We start from the raw sequence: 12,952 nt of genomic DNA, 5'->3' as shown, positions 1-12,952 counted from the left end.
TCCTAACCAACAATGCAGTTAAAAAAATATGAAAAAGTAATTAAAGAGCAGCAGTAAAATAACCATAATGAGACTATATACAGGGGGTACCGGTACAGAGTCAGTGTGAAGACTATATACAGGGTATTACGGTACAGAGTCAATGTGGAGGCTATATACAGGGGGTACTGGTACAGAGTCAGTGTGAAGACTATATACAGGGTATTACGGTACAGAGTCAATGTGGAGGCTATATACAGGGGGTACCGGTACAGAGTCAATGTGGAGGCTATATACAGGGGGTACCGGTACAGAGTCAATGTGGAGGCTATATACAGGGGGTACCGGTACAGAGTCAATGTGGAGGCTATATACAGGGGGTACTGGTACAGAGTCAATGTGGAGACTATATACAGGGGGTACCGGTACAGAGTCAATGTGGAGACTATATACAGGGTGTTACGGTACAGAGTCAATGTGGAGACTATATACAGGGGGTACCGGTACAGAGTCAATGTGGAGACTATATACAGGGGGTACCGGTACAGAGTCAATGTGGAGACTATCTACAGGGGGTACCGGTACAGAGTCAATGTGCGGGGGCACTGGTTAGTCGAGGTAATTGAGGTAATATGTACATGTAGGTAGAGTTATTAAAGTGACTATGCATAGATGACAACACTAGAGAGTATCAGCGGTATAAAAGGGGGGGGGGGGGGGCAATGAAAATAGTCTGGTTAGCCATTTTTGGATTAGATGTTTAGGAGTCTTATGGCTTGGGGGGTAGAAGCTGTTTAGAAGCCTCTTGGACTGCCTCCTGAGTGGTGCAGTGGTCTAAGGCACTGCATCGCGGTGCTAGCTGTGCCACTAGAGATTCTGGGTTCGAGTCCAGGCTCTGTCGCAGCCGGCCGTGACCGGGAGCCATGGGGCGGCACACAATTGGCGCAGCGTTGTCCGGGTTACGGGAGGGTTTGGCAATAGAACCGTCTATGACTAGGTTGGCTGGAGTCTGACAATTTTCAGGGCCTTCCTCTGACACCGCCTGGTATAGAGGTCCTGGATGGCAGGAAGCTTGGCCACAGTGATGTACTGGGCCGTACGCACTACCCTCTGTAATGCCTTGTGGTCGGAGGCCGAGCAGTTGCCGTACCAGGCAGTGATGTAAGCAGTGCAGCTGTAGAACATTTTGAGGACCCATCTCTTCAGTCTCCTGAGGGGGAATAGGTTTTGTCGTGCCCTCTTCACGACTGTCTTGGTGTGCTTGGACCATGTTAGTTTCTTGGTGATGTGAACACAAAGGAACTTGAAGCTCCCAACCTGCTCCACTACAGCCCTGTCGATGAGAATGGGGGCGTGCTCGGTCCTCTTTTTCATGTAGTCCACAATCATCTCATTTGTCTTGATCACGTTGAGGGAGAGGCTGTTGTCCTTGCACCACATGGACAGGTCTCTGACCCCTATATTCTGTCTCGTCATTGTCTGTGAACAGGCCTCCCACTGTTGTGTCATCGGCAAACTTAATGATGGTGTTGGAGTCGTGTCTGAGTCATGAGTGAACAGGGAGTACAGAAGAAGACTGAGCACACACCCCTGAGAGGCCCCTGTGTTGAGGATCAGTGTGACCAATGTGTTGTTACCTACCCTTACCACCTGGGGGCGGCCCGTCAGGAAGTCCAAGATCCAGTTGCAGAGGGAGGTGTTTAGTCCCAGGGTCCTTAGCTTATTGATGAGCTTTGAGGGCACTATGGTGTTGAACGCTGAGCTGCAGTCAATGAATAGCATTCTCACATAGGTGTTCCTTTTGTCCAGATGGGAAAGGGCAGTGTGGAGTGCAATAGAGATTGCATCATCTGTGGATCTGTTAGGGTGGTATGCAAATTAGAGTGGGTCTAGGGTTTCTGGGATAATGGTGTTGATGTGAGCCTTTAACCAGCCTTTCAAAGCACTTCATAGCTACAGACGTGAGTGCTACGGGTCGGTAGTCATTTAGGCAGGTTTCCTTAGTGTTGATGGGCACAGGGACTATGGTGGTCTGCTTAAAACATGTTGGTATTAAAAACTCGGACAGGGAGAGGTTGAAAATGTCAGTGAAATCACTTGCCAGTTGGTCAGCGCGTGTAAGTACACGTTCTGGTAATCCGTCTGGCCCTACGGCCTTGTGAATGTTGAGCTGTTTAAAGGTCTTACTCACATCGGCTGCGGAGAGCATGATCACACAGTCTTCCGGAGGAGCTGGTGCTCTCATGCATGTTTCAGTGTTATCTGCCTCGAAGCGAGCATAGAAGTAGTTTAGCTCATCTGGTAGGCCCGTGTCACTGGGCAGCTCTCAACTGTGCTTCCCTTTGTAGTCTGTAATGGTTTGCAAGCCCTGCTACATCCGATGAGAGTCAGAGCCGGTGTAGTACGATTCGATCTTAGTCCTGTATTGATGCTTTGCCTGTTTAATGGTTCGTCGCAGGGCATAGCGGGATTTCTTATAAGCTTCCGGGTTAGAGTCCCTCTCCTTGAAAGCAGCAGCTCTAGCTTTTAGCTCAGTGCGGATGGTGCCTGGCTTCTGGTTGGGGTATGTGCGTATGGTCACTGTGGGGACGACGTCATCGATGCACTTAATGATGAAGCCAATGACTGATGAAGTGTACTCCTCAATGCCATCGAAGGAATCCCGGAGCATATTCCAGTCTGTGCTAGCAAAACAGTCCTGTAGCTTAGCATCTGCTTCCTCTGACCACTTTTTTTATTGATCTAGTCACTAGTGCTTCCTGCTTTAATTTTTGCTTGTCAGCATGAATCAGGAGGATATAATTATGGTCTGATTTGCCAAATGGAGGGCGAGGGACCGTTTTGTACGCGTCTCTGTGTGCGGAGTAAAGTTGGTCCTGAGTTTTTTCCCTCTGGTTGCACATTTAACATGCTGATAGAAATTTGGAAAGACGGATTTAAGTTTCCCTGCATTAAAGTTCCCGGCCACTAGGAGCGCCGCGTCTGGGTGAGCGTTTTCCTGTTTGCTTATGGCGGAATAGAGCTCATTGAGTGCGGTCTTAGTGCCAGTATCAGTCTGCTGTGGTATGTAGACAGCTACAAAAAAACAGATCTCTCTAGGTAGAAAGTGTGGTTTACAGCTTATTATGAGAAACTCTACCTCGGGCGAGCAAAACCTTGAGACTTCCTTAGATATCGTGTACCAGCTGTTATTTACAAAAATACATAGTCTGCCGCCCCTTGTCTTACCAGACGCCGCTGCTCTGTCCTGCGGATACAGCGTATAACCAGCCAGCTGTATGTTGATAATGTCGTTGTTCAGCCACGACTCTGTGAAGCATAAGATGTTACATGTTTTAATGTCCCGTTGGTAGTTTAATCTTCCGCGTAGGTCATCAATTTTCCTTTCCAAATATTGCACGTTTGCTAGTAGAATGGAAGGCAGTGTTTCCATGGCCGAGCAGCCACACACAAGCAGAGGATCAACATGAGCAATGCCAAGCTTCGGCTGGAGTCGTGTAAAGCTCGCCGCCATTGGACACTGGAGCAGTGGAAACACATTCTCTGGAGTGATGAATCACGCTTCACCATCTGGCAGTCCAACGGACAAATATGGGTTTGGAGGATACCAGGAATACACTACCTGCCCGAATGCATAGTGCCATCTGTAAAGTTTGGTGAAGGAGGAATAATGGTCTGGGGCTGTTTTTCATGATTCAGGCTCCTTGGTTCCAGTAAAGGGAAATCTTAACAGCATACAATTGCATTCTAGACGATTCTGTGCTTCCAACTTTGAGGCATCAGTTTGAGGAAGGGCCTTTCCTGTTTCAGCATGACAATGCCCCGGTGTACAAAGTGAGGTCCATACAGAAATGGTTTGTCAAGATCGGTTTGTAAGAACGTAACTGGCCTGCACAGAGGGACCTCAACCCCGTCGAACGCCTTTGGGATTAATTGGAACGCCGACTGCGAACCACCCCTAATCGCCCAGCATAAGTGCCCAACCTCACTAATGCTCTTGTGGCTGAATGGAAGCAAGTCCCCCCGGTAATGTTCCAACATCTAGTGGAAAGCCTTCACAGAAGAGTGGAGGCTGTTATAGCAGCAAAGAGGGAACCAACTCCATATTAATGCCCATGATATTGGAATAACATTTTTGACAAGCAGGTGTCCACATACTTTTTGTTATGTAGTGTATCTCGATGCATTTATAATGTTGTGTTTTTTTATTTTTTATTTAACCTTTATTTAAATAGGCAAGTCAGTTAAAAGAACAGATTCTTATTTACAATGACAGATTTTTACCTTGTGAGCTCAGGGATTTGAGCCAGCAACCTTTCAGTTACTGGCTCAACACTCTAACCACTAGGCTACCTGCCGCCCCAATGGGGATGTTGTATAGAGGGATGTTATATAAACAGGTAAAGGAGGTGAATGTGCAAATTTCAAAAAGTTTGCCTTTTTAATTCAGGCTGTACATGTTCTAGAAAAGCAATTAGCCTGCCTGGAAGATTGATGTTTGGATATATTTGTGCAACAAACTTTCCCCATTTACCATTTAAAAATGCTCTACAATTCGTTTTTCTTGGGCTGGGATACATGCAATGGTTTGACTTGATCAATTGTGACTGAAGTATAAAAACGACATTCTCTGACACAGATCATTTGCTTTTTATTTGATGACTGCAATGAAATGTAGGGCACATTCTCAATGAAATGTAGGGCACATTCTCAATGAAATGTAGGGCACATTCTCAATGAAATGTAGGGTACATTCTCAATGAAATGTAGGGTACATTCTCAATGAAATGTAGGGTACATTCTCAATGAAATTGACAGATGATTTAGTACAGAGCAAATCTATAAATGTGAGCTTTTACCAACAGAAGTGAAAATGTACATTTTTGAATTATTAAATTAGGCCTACATTGATTTCAAGTGCACTTTTTCGTTGCGTTGTCTTTTGTCGCTTATTAGCCTACCTTAATTTTAATGTTAAAGAAGTTGGTAGCTTTTGTCAAATCAATATTTTTTGAAAATTATGAGCGAAAACATTGTTAGGCCCAGTCCAATTATCATCAAAATGCACTCGTTCTATGCTTAATTGTAAAGCAGGCCCCTGCATTCATTAAACACTATGATTTTTCAATATTGGTCAAATAGCACCTACAAAATTTAAACTGTATAGGCCTGCAAAAATATATGATAAAGCATGAATAAAGAATGAATACTTACGTGTGAAACTCCGTGTTCTGTAGCATAGCTTCCAGAGTTTCGTTTTTCAGTTTTTAGAGAACAGAATGGCCAGAAAACCCAAGTAGAATCCATGTTTCATTTGTCTCCAGGAAGATCCTGATTATTAAATCGATAAATTACTTCAATTACACGTTACAGACACTGAAAATGGCGCCTGTTATGTTGCGAGGCCGAATCCAGAGGTTATCGTTTAAAAGTGACTCCCGGATGAATGCCAGTTGTCAAATCCCCTGATGTTAGGCATTTTGAACCGCGCTTCATTCGGTGCTACAGGGTCAACGCCCGCCTACGGACTCACCCAAAACACCCTTCCTTTCCATTTGATTGCTACAAAATGTCAGTCCTGATAAAAACTTCAAATAGCCACAAAAAGCGCACGGTTGTAATTCATGCGTGTTCCTGAGCCGTTGCGCTGAGAGTGGAAGGTCCTAAAACCTCCGTTTGCCCTTGAGCTGCTGAGCGGCTGGCCCGGGCAGGATGGGAGCGCCGCCTGACCAGGGGATTAGGCTACGGCTGGCCCATGTCATCTCACATTCAAAAGTTATCAGGATTTGGGAAGCAATACCTTTTTTTTTTACCTCTCAATTGAGTCATCTGAAACAATTTGTGAGGCAACAGGAAAGATGTTTAATTTCACTGCAGACATTTTACAAAGAGCCTGTAAAAATAGAAAACAGAATGCAAAAATGTGTTTGCAAAAATGTGTTTAATCCTGAATCAATCTTTTCACGCACCGGTGGATAAGAAATCTACTTTCTCAGAACTATTTACAGGTACATGTGGGCATGCGCATGCTATTATACCTGTAGGCCTATAGGAATTAAATAATAAACGTTGCCCTGTTGCTCCCTCTGCCGGCACTACAGGCAAACGCGGGGCTGATTGTCAATTACATTTCAGTACCATTGACAGCTCCCTGAATTGCAAACTTGACATTTCGCCTAATTGTCCACAGTTAATTAAAGCGCAGAAAACTATCAATGACGACCTTGGGCTTTGAAACCATAATAACAAATTATAACAGTGCATATGCAATCATAATTCAATTTCACGCTTAGACGGTTTTGGACATCTGAGTTGAATGCACTCGATTACAACAGAGTCTGGGTTAGAGAGTCTGGGGATTCTCCGTCCATTGCTTTTGCTATGCGTAGTAGCTATGGTTATTAGCCTAGCACATAACTTGGATCCATATATACTGTACTTGTGCAGGTAGATAAGGCATTTAAAGAAACACTCATTGTGCTACCGATGTCAACTACGTTGAAGCATCCATTATATCGATTTATTACATTATTCTGGTGAGCAAGAGTTTATTTAGTCTTCCCATGAAACATAGCTTCTCATTTCTCATTATATCTAATTATAGACAAGCTGACTAACAAATAGCTGAAGGCCAGTCAAATTCTTCCAAACCGATCTCGAGAAACCATTTCTGTATGGACCTCGCTACTCGCTTCAGCACACGGTGGTCCCGATCTGTGAGCTTATGTGCAGGTAGAAAAGGCATTTAAAGGAACACTCATTGTGCTACGAAAAAGGTAGTCTATTTGGCAAACATGTGCATAATTATGATGTAGCTTAAACCATAAGAGGGATCTTAACAAGACAAAGCAATATGGCACAAAGGAACGTGATTAACATTTGTAATATATATAAATCATTCAGTAGAAATCGGTTGTATCTGTGCATTTAAAGCTATTCTGTTCCATTGAAAAACTATAAACTAGCATTTTGTCTATTTTCTCACATGTACACATACATAAGTTCTAAATGAATGCAAAGGTGCCTTTTTATGATTAGCCAAATATATTGGTAGAATACACGTAAATGTAGATAGCCAGCGGTGCCTACAGCTTCCAGGCATTCTGCATCATAGTAACAAAGTATCCGTCGCTGTCAATAGAGGCACTCACTCCACTGTAGTAGTTCATGAACTCCTCCTGAGTTACCTAAAGGAGAAGGACAAGACAACTCATTTACAAAATATACAAAACCAAGTAACCAAGCCAAGAATATCTGCTCCTTCCTTTTTTTAGCTTGAAATACAGGGCCTGTTTGCATAAAACATCTTAAGTGTTTCCCTTGAGGAATAATTTCCCTTTACCTAAGGGACTCGTTTAAGGGGGTTGAATAGAGCCAATGGAAACGTAAGGTCATAATTTAAGGGTTTTATGGGTAGTTTGAAGGCAGGTAAGGCAGAGCCTCTGGTTACCGTGGAGATGACTTGAATCACTGTTCCAAGCCAGGACAAACACGTTTATTTAGAAGATAATAAAACATATTTATTTTAGTTACTTTTTTTTCTCAACTTGTTTCTATTACTTTCTAGCATGTCAAGCTAACTTAGAGAGTAGGTAGCTAGCTAGTCAGCTAGCATGTCAAGCTAACTTTGAGAGTAGGTAGCTAGCTGGTCAGCTAGCATGTCAGGCTAACTTAGAGAGTAGGTAGCTAGCTGGTCAGCTAGCATGTCAAGCTAACTTTGAGAGTAGGTAGCTATTGGTGTTATTCTTCAATAACAAACTCCAAAGCAAATCAGGGGGAGAAAAATAGGTTTATGTGAGAAGGACAAATCAAGATGTTATGCTGGGAGGTAGATGTTCAGTCTCCCCTGTCCTCAGCTTTCCCCCAAATCAAAGGAACAGGATCAAATCAAATCACATTTATTTATATAGCCCTTCGTACATCAGCTGATATCTCAAAGTGCTGTACAGAAACCCAGCCTAAAACCCCAAACAGCAAGCAATGCAGGTGTAGAAGGATGCCATTTATAACCCCACTCCCTAGCCTGGGGTTGACCAATCAGAAGTCCTTGCAGTACAACTTGGCCAATGGCCAAATAACAAGTATCCTGCCCCCGACTTAATGTACAGAACGTAGCACACGTAGCTCTGAGTTCCGGATTGACATTCCACAGATTCTAAACAGCTGTTGAACTGAGACCCAACTCCTATTTACAATTCCCTATTGACCGTTAGTACTATATTTAGTTTAGTACTCTCGTCCTCTCAAACTCTGCGTTGTGTATTTATCTTCAAAATACTCTTATAGACTTCATGGGCACCCTTAACTTTTTCCACTTCATTTAAGGGAGAAATTAACCTTAAAATGTTTTGTGCATCTGACTTAAAGTTAAGGAAACTTGAAGTGAAAAGATAAGGGGGGAATTAACTTAAGATGTTTTATGCAACTGGGCCCAGACCGGTTTTGTGATAACATTCCACTCCTTGTACTCCGTGCCATATGCCTAAAATATGACATCGTCTGTTCTTCTCAGTTCTCTTGGAGCTGATTATTGATAGAATGTTCACATTTGAAGATTGGAGGAAGGCCAGACTGTTTGGCATGACAAAGGAGTGGCAAGGAGTGTGGAATGTTAACACAAACAGATTGGTACCCAGGCTAGCAGTTCGTCATTCCAGTAAACGGACAAATCTATTTATTACCTTGCCGTCTTTGTCGTTGGGGGAATCAAAGCTGCTGAGGAAGGTTAGGAAGACCTGTTCCTCTGTCCACTCCCCACTCTTATATTTGGGGTGTTGTGAGCAGTTGTAGACCCCCCTCAGGTCCTCCACAGTCACCACCCCGTCCCCTGTCCTGTCTAACTTCTTAAAGGCCTGGCCGATCACAGAGATCCTGGCACTGGACATAGGAGGCTGAAGGAAACACAAACACATGAAAACAGCAATATACATCACTGCACCTTTATCATGCAATTATTAGATGTACTTTGGCTTGTTCAAATACTATTATTATGAGAGAACCATTATTCTACACTGTCCATAATAAATAAATGTGCATAATCAATTCGTTTTTGTGTCACTACTCTGTAGTTATACCCTCAGATTCTCCAGAAACTCGTTGAAGTTGATGCTGCCACTGCCGTCCTTGTCACACAGTGTGAAGATCTGCCGGGCCTCCTCTCTGCTCACCACCACACCATAGTCCTCCAGTCCCTTAATAAACTCCTGCAGGTCCAGAGACTTACTGCCATCGTCGTCCATGATGCGGAACGTCCTGTATGGACCGGTGAGGAAAAGAGAGGATGTGGAGAGATTAACTATCTGTCTCTGGATATCTATTTAAACGTAATAATCAATCAGTTATTATTAATTATTATTGGCCTTTTGCCTGCAGACTATTTTCACTTGTGAGTGAATATCATAATAACATAAGAAAGCGTTATTGTAAAGTTACAAAAAATAATTGTTGTTGATGTTTTGCTTTGTATTTTAATCAGTTGCTCTTACCTTGCCAGTCCCTTGATGCCAGCCGCTCCCCTGGCCAGACATTGCTGTCTCAGTACCTCCAGTGGGTCTGTGGCCTTGGTGTCTGAGGCCATGTCTTCTGTGTTACTGTAAAATATGGAGTAAAATACTCCATCTGCTTAGTTAATTTGTATTCAGATGTAGGTTCAACTTTATGAATTGTAACAGAGGAAGTATAATGAGCAAGCAAGGAGAAAAAAGAGAGTTGAACTATGCTACACTCCTCCCCTAGAAACCTGTTACTAGGCTATACCCCTCCCCTAGGGACGTGTCACTAGGCTACACCCCTCCCCTGGAGACCTGTTACTATGTACATGTGCACCAAGCCATCACAAGTCAGTTCAATAGTCAATGAATCATAAACCGTCATAATTGCAGATGTGTTCATATTGCAATTGCATTAGGTATTTTAGTGTTCATATCAAGTATCACATACAAAATGTCTCCTTAATTTGCTTAATATACACCACTTTCATAAAATAAAAACGAAAGTCATTACTCCTGTTGTCTAGGCAACACTTACACAACATCCACAACTTTTTTTCCAATGCCATAACTTCAAACCACTATCTATCCAAAAATAATGAAACTAACATACCAAAACTAAGCAATAATGAAGTATACGATTACCCAACAAAAATGATACTTGTTGCAAGTGTTTGCGTGTGAAGAGAAAGTGGTCTCACCTGGTGTTCTTGTCACCTGTTCCACTCTAGTGTGCCCGTGCGTAATGTAATGTTGGTATGAATAGCGCACGCCTCCTCCTCCTCCTCCTCCTCCTCCTCCTCCTCCTCTCTGCCATAGCTACACTTCAGACCAGCGGCCCACTCGTGTCATTACCAGTAACGACTGTATGATCATTTTCGATTTTCGCGGTAAGGAAGGCGGTAAAGATGTACAAAGGGAAAATCGATCGAATAGTAGAGCATTAAAAAAAATGTAAAAAAAAGGGTTGTGTCCCAAAATGGCACCCTATTCCCTATATAGTGCACGATACCTGTAATGTTATGATAGTGAGATAATTGTAAGCAGTAGAAGGCCTAGAATGGGTCATAGGTTTCAGGTGTGATGTTGAAAACGCTGGGATGGATGATTCCGGACCACGTCTGAAAAAGTAGATAAATTATTTGGGATAGAGGTGGGGTAATACGTTGTCAGAAAAACATTATACGTGGTGGAAAAGGACATCTATAGTATTGTAACGACCCTTGAAAGGAGGGAGTAGTGTAATAACCCTGGGTTTATAAGAGCGGATATCGCATCTTCCGTTTGAGCATGCTTTTGCGGCACAGTCGATAGCGCGCTGGACTTTGGGCTAGAAGGTCGAGGGTTCGAGACCTGCTCCCTGCTGTTTCATTATAATATCATAGCAAGACATTTGCAGTGGTGTAAAGTAATTAGTAAAAATACTTTGGAAGTACCACTTAAGTCGTTTTTGGGGGGAATTTGTACTTTTACTATTGATATTTTTTGAAAATGTTTACTTTTACTTCACTATTGAAGACAATATCTACTTTTTAATTCCATACATTTTCCATGACACCAAAAAACACTCGTTACATTTTGAATGCTCAGGCAGGACAGAAATATGGTCCAATTCACACACCTATCAATTAGAGGTCTTCACAGGTTCACCTGAACCCGAATATACGAGACCCAACCAGTGACCAGAGCGGTTCTGGGATACACAATTCTAAATTTCCCTCGTGCTGGGTCTGGTCCTGTTTGATTGTCAATCGGATCTATGTACTGTGACTACAACTGATCGACCCCGAGTGGACCCGAATAGACCTATCCACAGCTCTACATAGCCTATTGCATATTCGATTTTTTACGCTAATACTGTGCATGTATTTACTCATAAAAGCCATAGCCAACATATAAATAACAATTCGTTAACCAGAAGAGCAACTTGGCTGATAAAAATAATTTCTTTGTTACTCGGGTCACTTAAAATACGGTTCTAGTCCAGATTTGATAGTCCTCAGGTCCGTTCGGGTTGGACCCGAGAAGACCTCTACTACCAATATAACGCGTTGTCATCCCTACTGCCTCTGACCTGGCGGATTCTCGAAACACAAATCCAGCTTTTGCAAGTGATTGAGTGTTGGAGTGTGCCTCTCGCTGTTCATAAATACATAAAAACAAGAAAACGGGGCTGTATGGTTTGTTTAATACAAGGAATTTGACGTATAGCATTTACTTTCACTCAAGTATGATATTTCAGTACTTTTTTCCACCACTGTGACTGTACTTAAGTACGTTTTAAAACCATATTACTTGTAGACTTTTACTCAAGTAGTATTTCACTGGGTGACTTTCTCTTTTACTGGAGTCATTTTCTATTAGGGAACCTACTTTTACTCAAGACAATTGAGTACTTTTTCCACCACTGGGAATTTGTCCAGTAAAGCAGCTGGTTAACACAATTAAATCCATGTAGGGTAATATAAACAAGATGGAGAAAACTAAATTGTGTGTTTAGAAAAGAGGGAAATAAATAATGATGATGGAACTCTTTGAAATAGATATTAGATTTATGTAGCAGTCAGTATGTTAGATAAAAAAAAACATTTTGGCACAGTTGCTCAACAAATGGGTAAGCTGCTATGTCTACTAGATAAATATTCTTCAAACCATCATTTACTTCCAAATAAATACACAGACAGAATCAGGCGCCAGAGATTTCCCAGGTCAGGTAAACCTCATGGCCTTATACAGTGCCATTCGGAAAGTATTCAGACCCCTTGACTTTCCCCCACATTTTGTTACATTACAGCCTTATTCTAAAAGGGATTAAATAAATGTTTTTCCTCAGCAATCTACACACAATACCCAATAATGGCAACGTGAAAACAGGTTGTTAGATATTTACAAATAAAAAATAAAATACAAACAGAAACACCTTATTTACGTAAGTATTCAGATCCTTTGCTATGAGACTCAAAATTGAGCTCAGGTGCATCCTGTTTCTATTGATAATCCTTGAGATGTTTTTACAACTTGATTGGAGTCCACCTGTGGTAAATTCAATTGATTGGACATGATTTGGAAAGGCACACACCTGTCTATAGAAAGGTCCCACAGTTGACAGTGCATGTCAGAGCAAAAACCAAGCCATGAGTTCAAAGGAATTGTGAGTAGAGCTCCGAGACAGGATTGTGTCGATGCACAGATCAGGGGAAGGGTACGAAAACATTTCTGCAGCATTAAAGGTCCCCTAGAACACAGTGGCCTCCATCATTATTAAATGGAAGAAGTTGGAATCACCAAGACTCTTCCTAGAGCTGGCCACCCAGCCAAACTGAGCAATCGGGGGAGAAGGGCCTTGGTCAGGGAAGTGACCAAGAACTCGATGGTCACTCTGACAGAGCTCTAGAGTTCCTCTGTAGAGATGGAGGAACTTTCCAGAAGGACAACCATCTCTGCAGCACTCCACCAATGAGGCCTTTATGGTAGAGTGGCCAGAC

General features: G+C 42.6%; 2 protein-coding genes across 2 annotated transcripts in view; both read right to left on the bottom strand.

Annotated features, from left to right (window-relative positions):
* LOC110531035 (sodium channel protein type 3 subunit alpha) overlaps nt 1–5,710 on the bottom strand; it is a 133,209-nt gene extending 127,499 nt beyond the window's left edge. Inside the window, exon 1 of the mRNA XM_036986589.2 lies at nt 5,194–5,710. The gene's annotated coding sequence lies outside the window, so the exon portion shown is untranslated. The remainder of the gene's footprint in view (nt 1–5,193) is intronic.
* A 191-nt stretch (nt 5,711–5,901) lies between these two features.
* Nucleotides 5,902–10,290, bottom strand: capsla (calcyphosine like a). Its single transcript, XM_021614102.3, has 5 exons — nt 10,169–10,290; nt 9,465–9,569; nt 9,054–9,231; nt 8,661–8,870; nt 5,902–7,166 (listed from the first exon to the last, which is right to left on the bottom strand). The coding sequence occupies exons 2-5, from the start codon at nt 9,554–9,556 to the stop codon at nt 7,065–7,067; spliced, it is 582 nt and encodes a 193-aa protein (XP_021469777.3). The 5' UTR covers nt 9,557–9,569; nt 10,169–10,290; the 3' UTR covers nt 5,902–7,064.
* Nucleotides 10,291–12,952: the final 2,662 nt, after the last annotated feature.

Source organism: Oncorhynchus mykiss, chromosome 8 (genome assembly GCF_057628025.1).
Source record: "Oncorhynchus mykiss isolate SJ-2025 chromosome 8, ASM5762802v1, whole genome shotgun sequence".
NCBI classification, from domain to species: domain Eukaryota; kingdom Metazoa; phylum Chordata; class Actinopteri; order Salmoniformes; family Salmonidae; genus Oncorhynchus; species Oncorhynchus mykiss.
The sequence above is the reverse complement of the archived record's forward strand: the minus strand, read 5'-3'. Positions and strand labels throughout refer to the sequence as shown.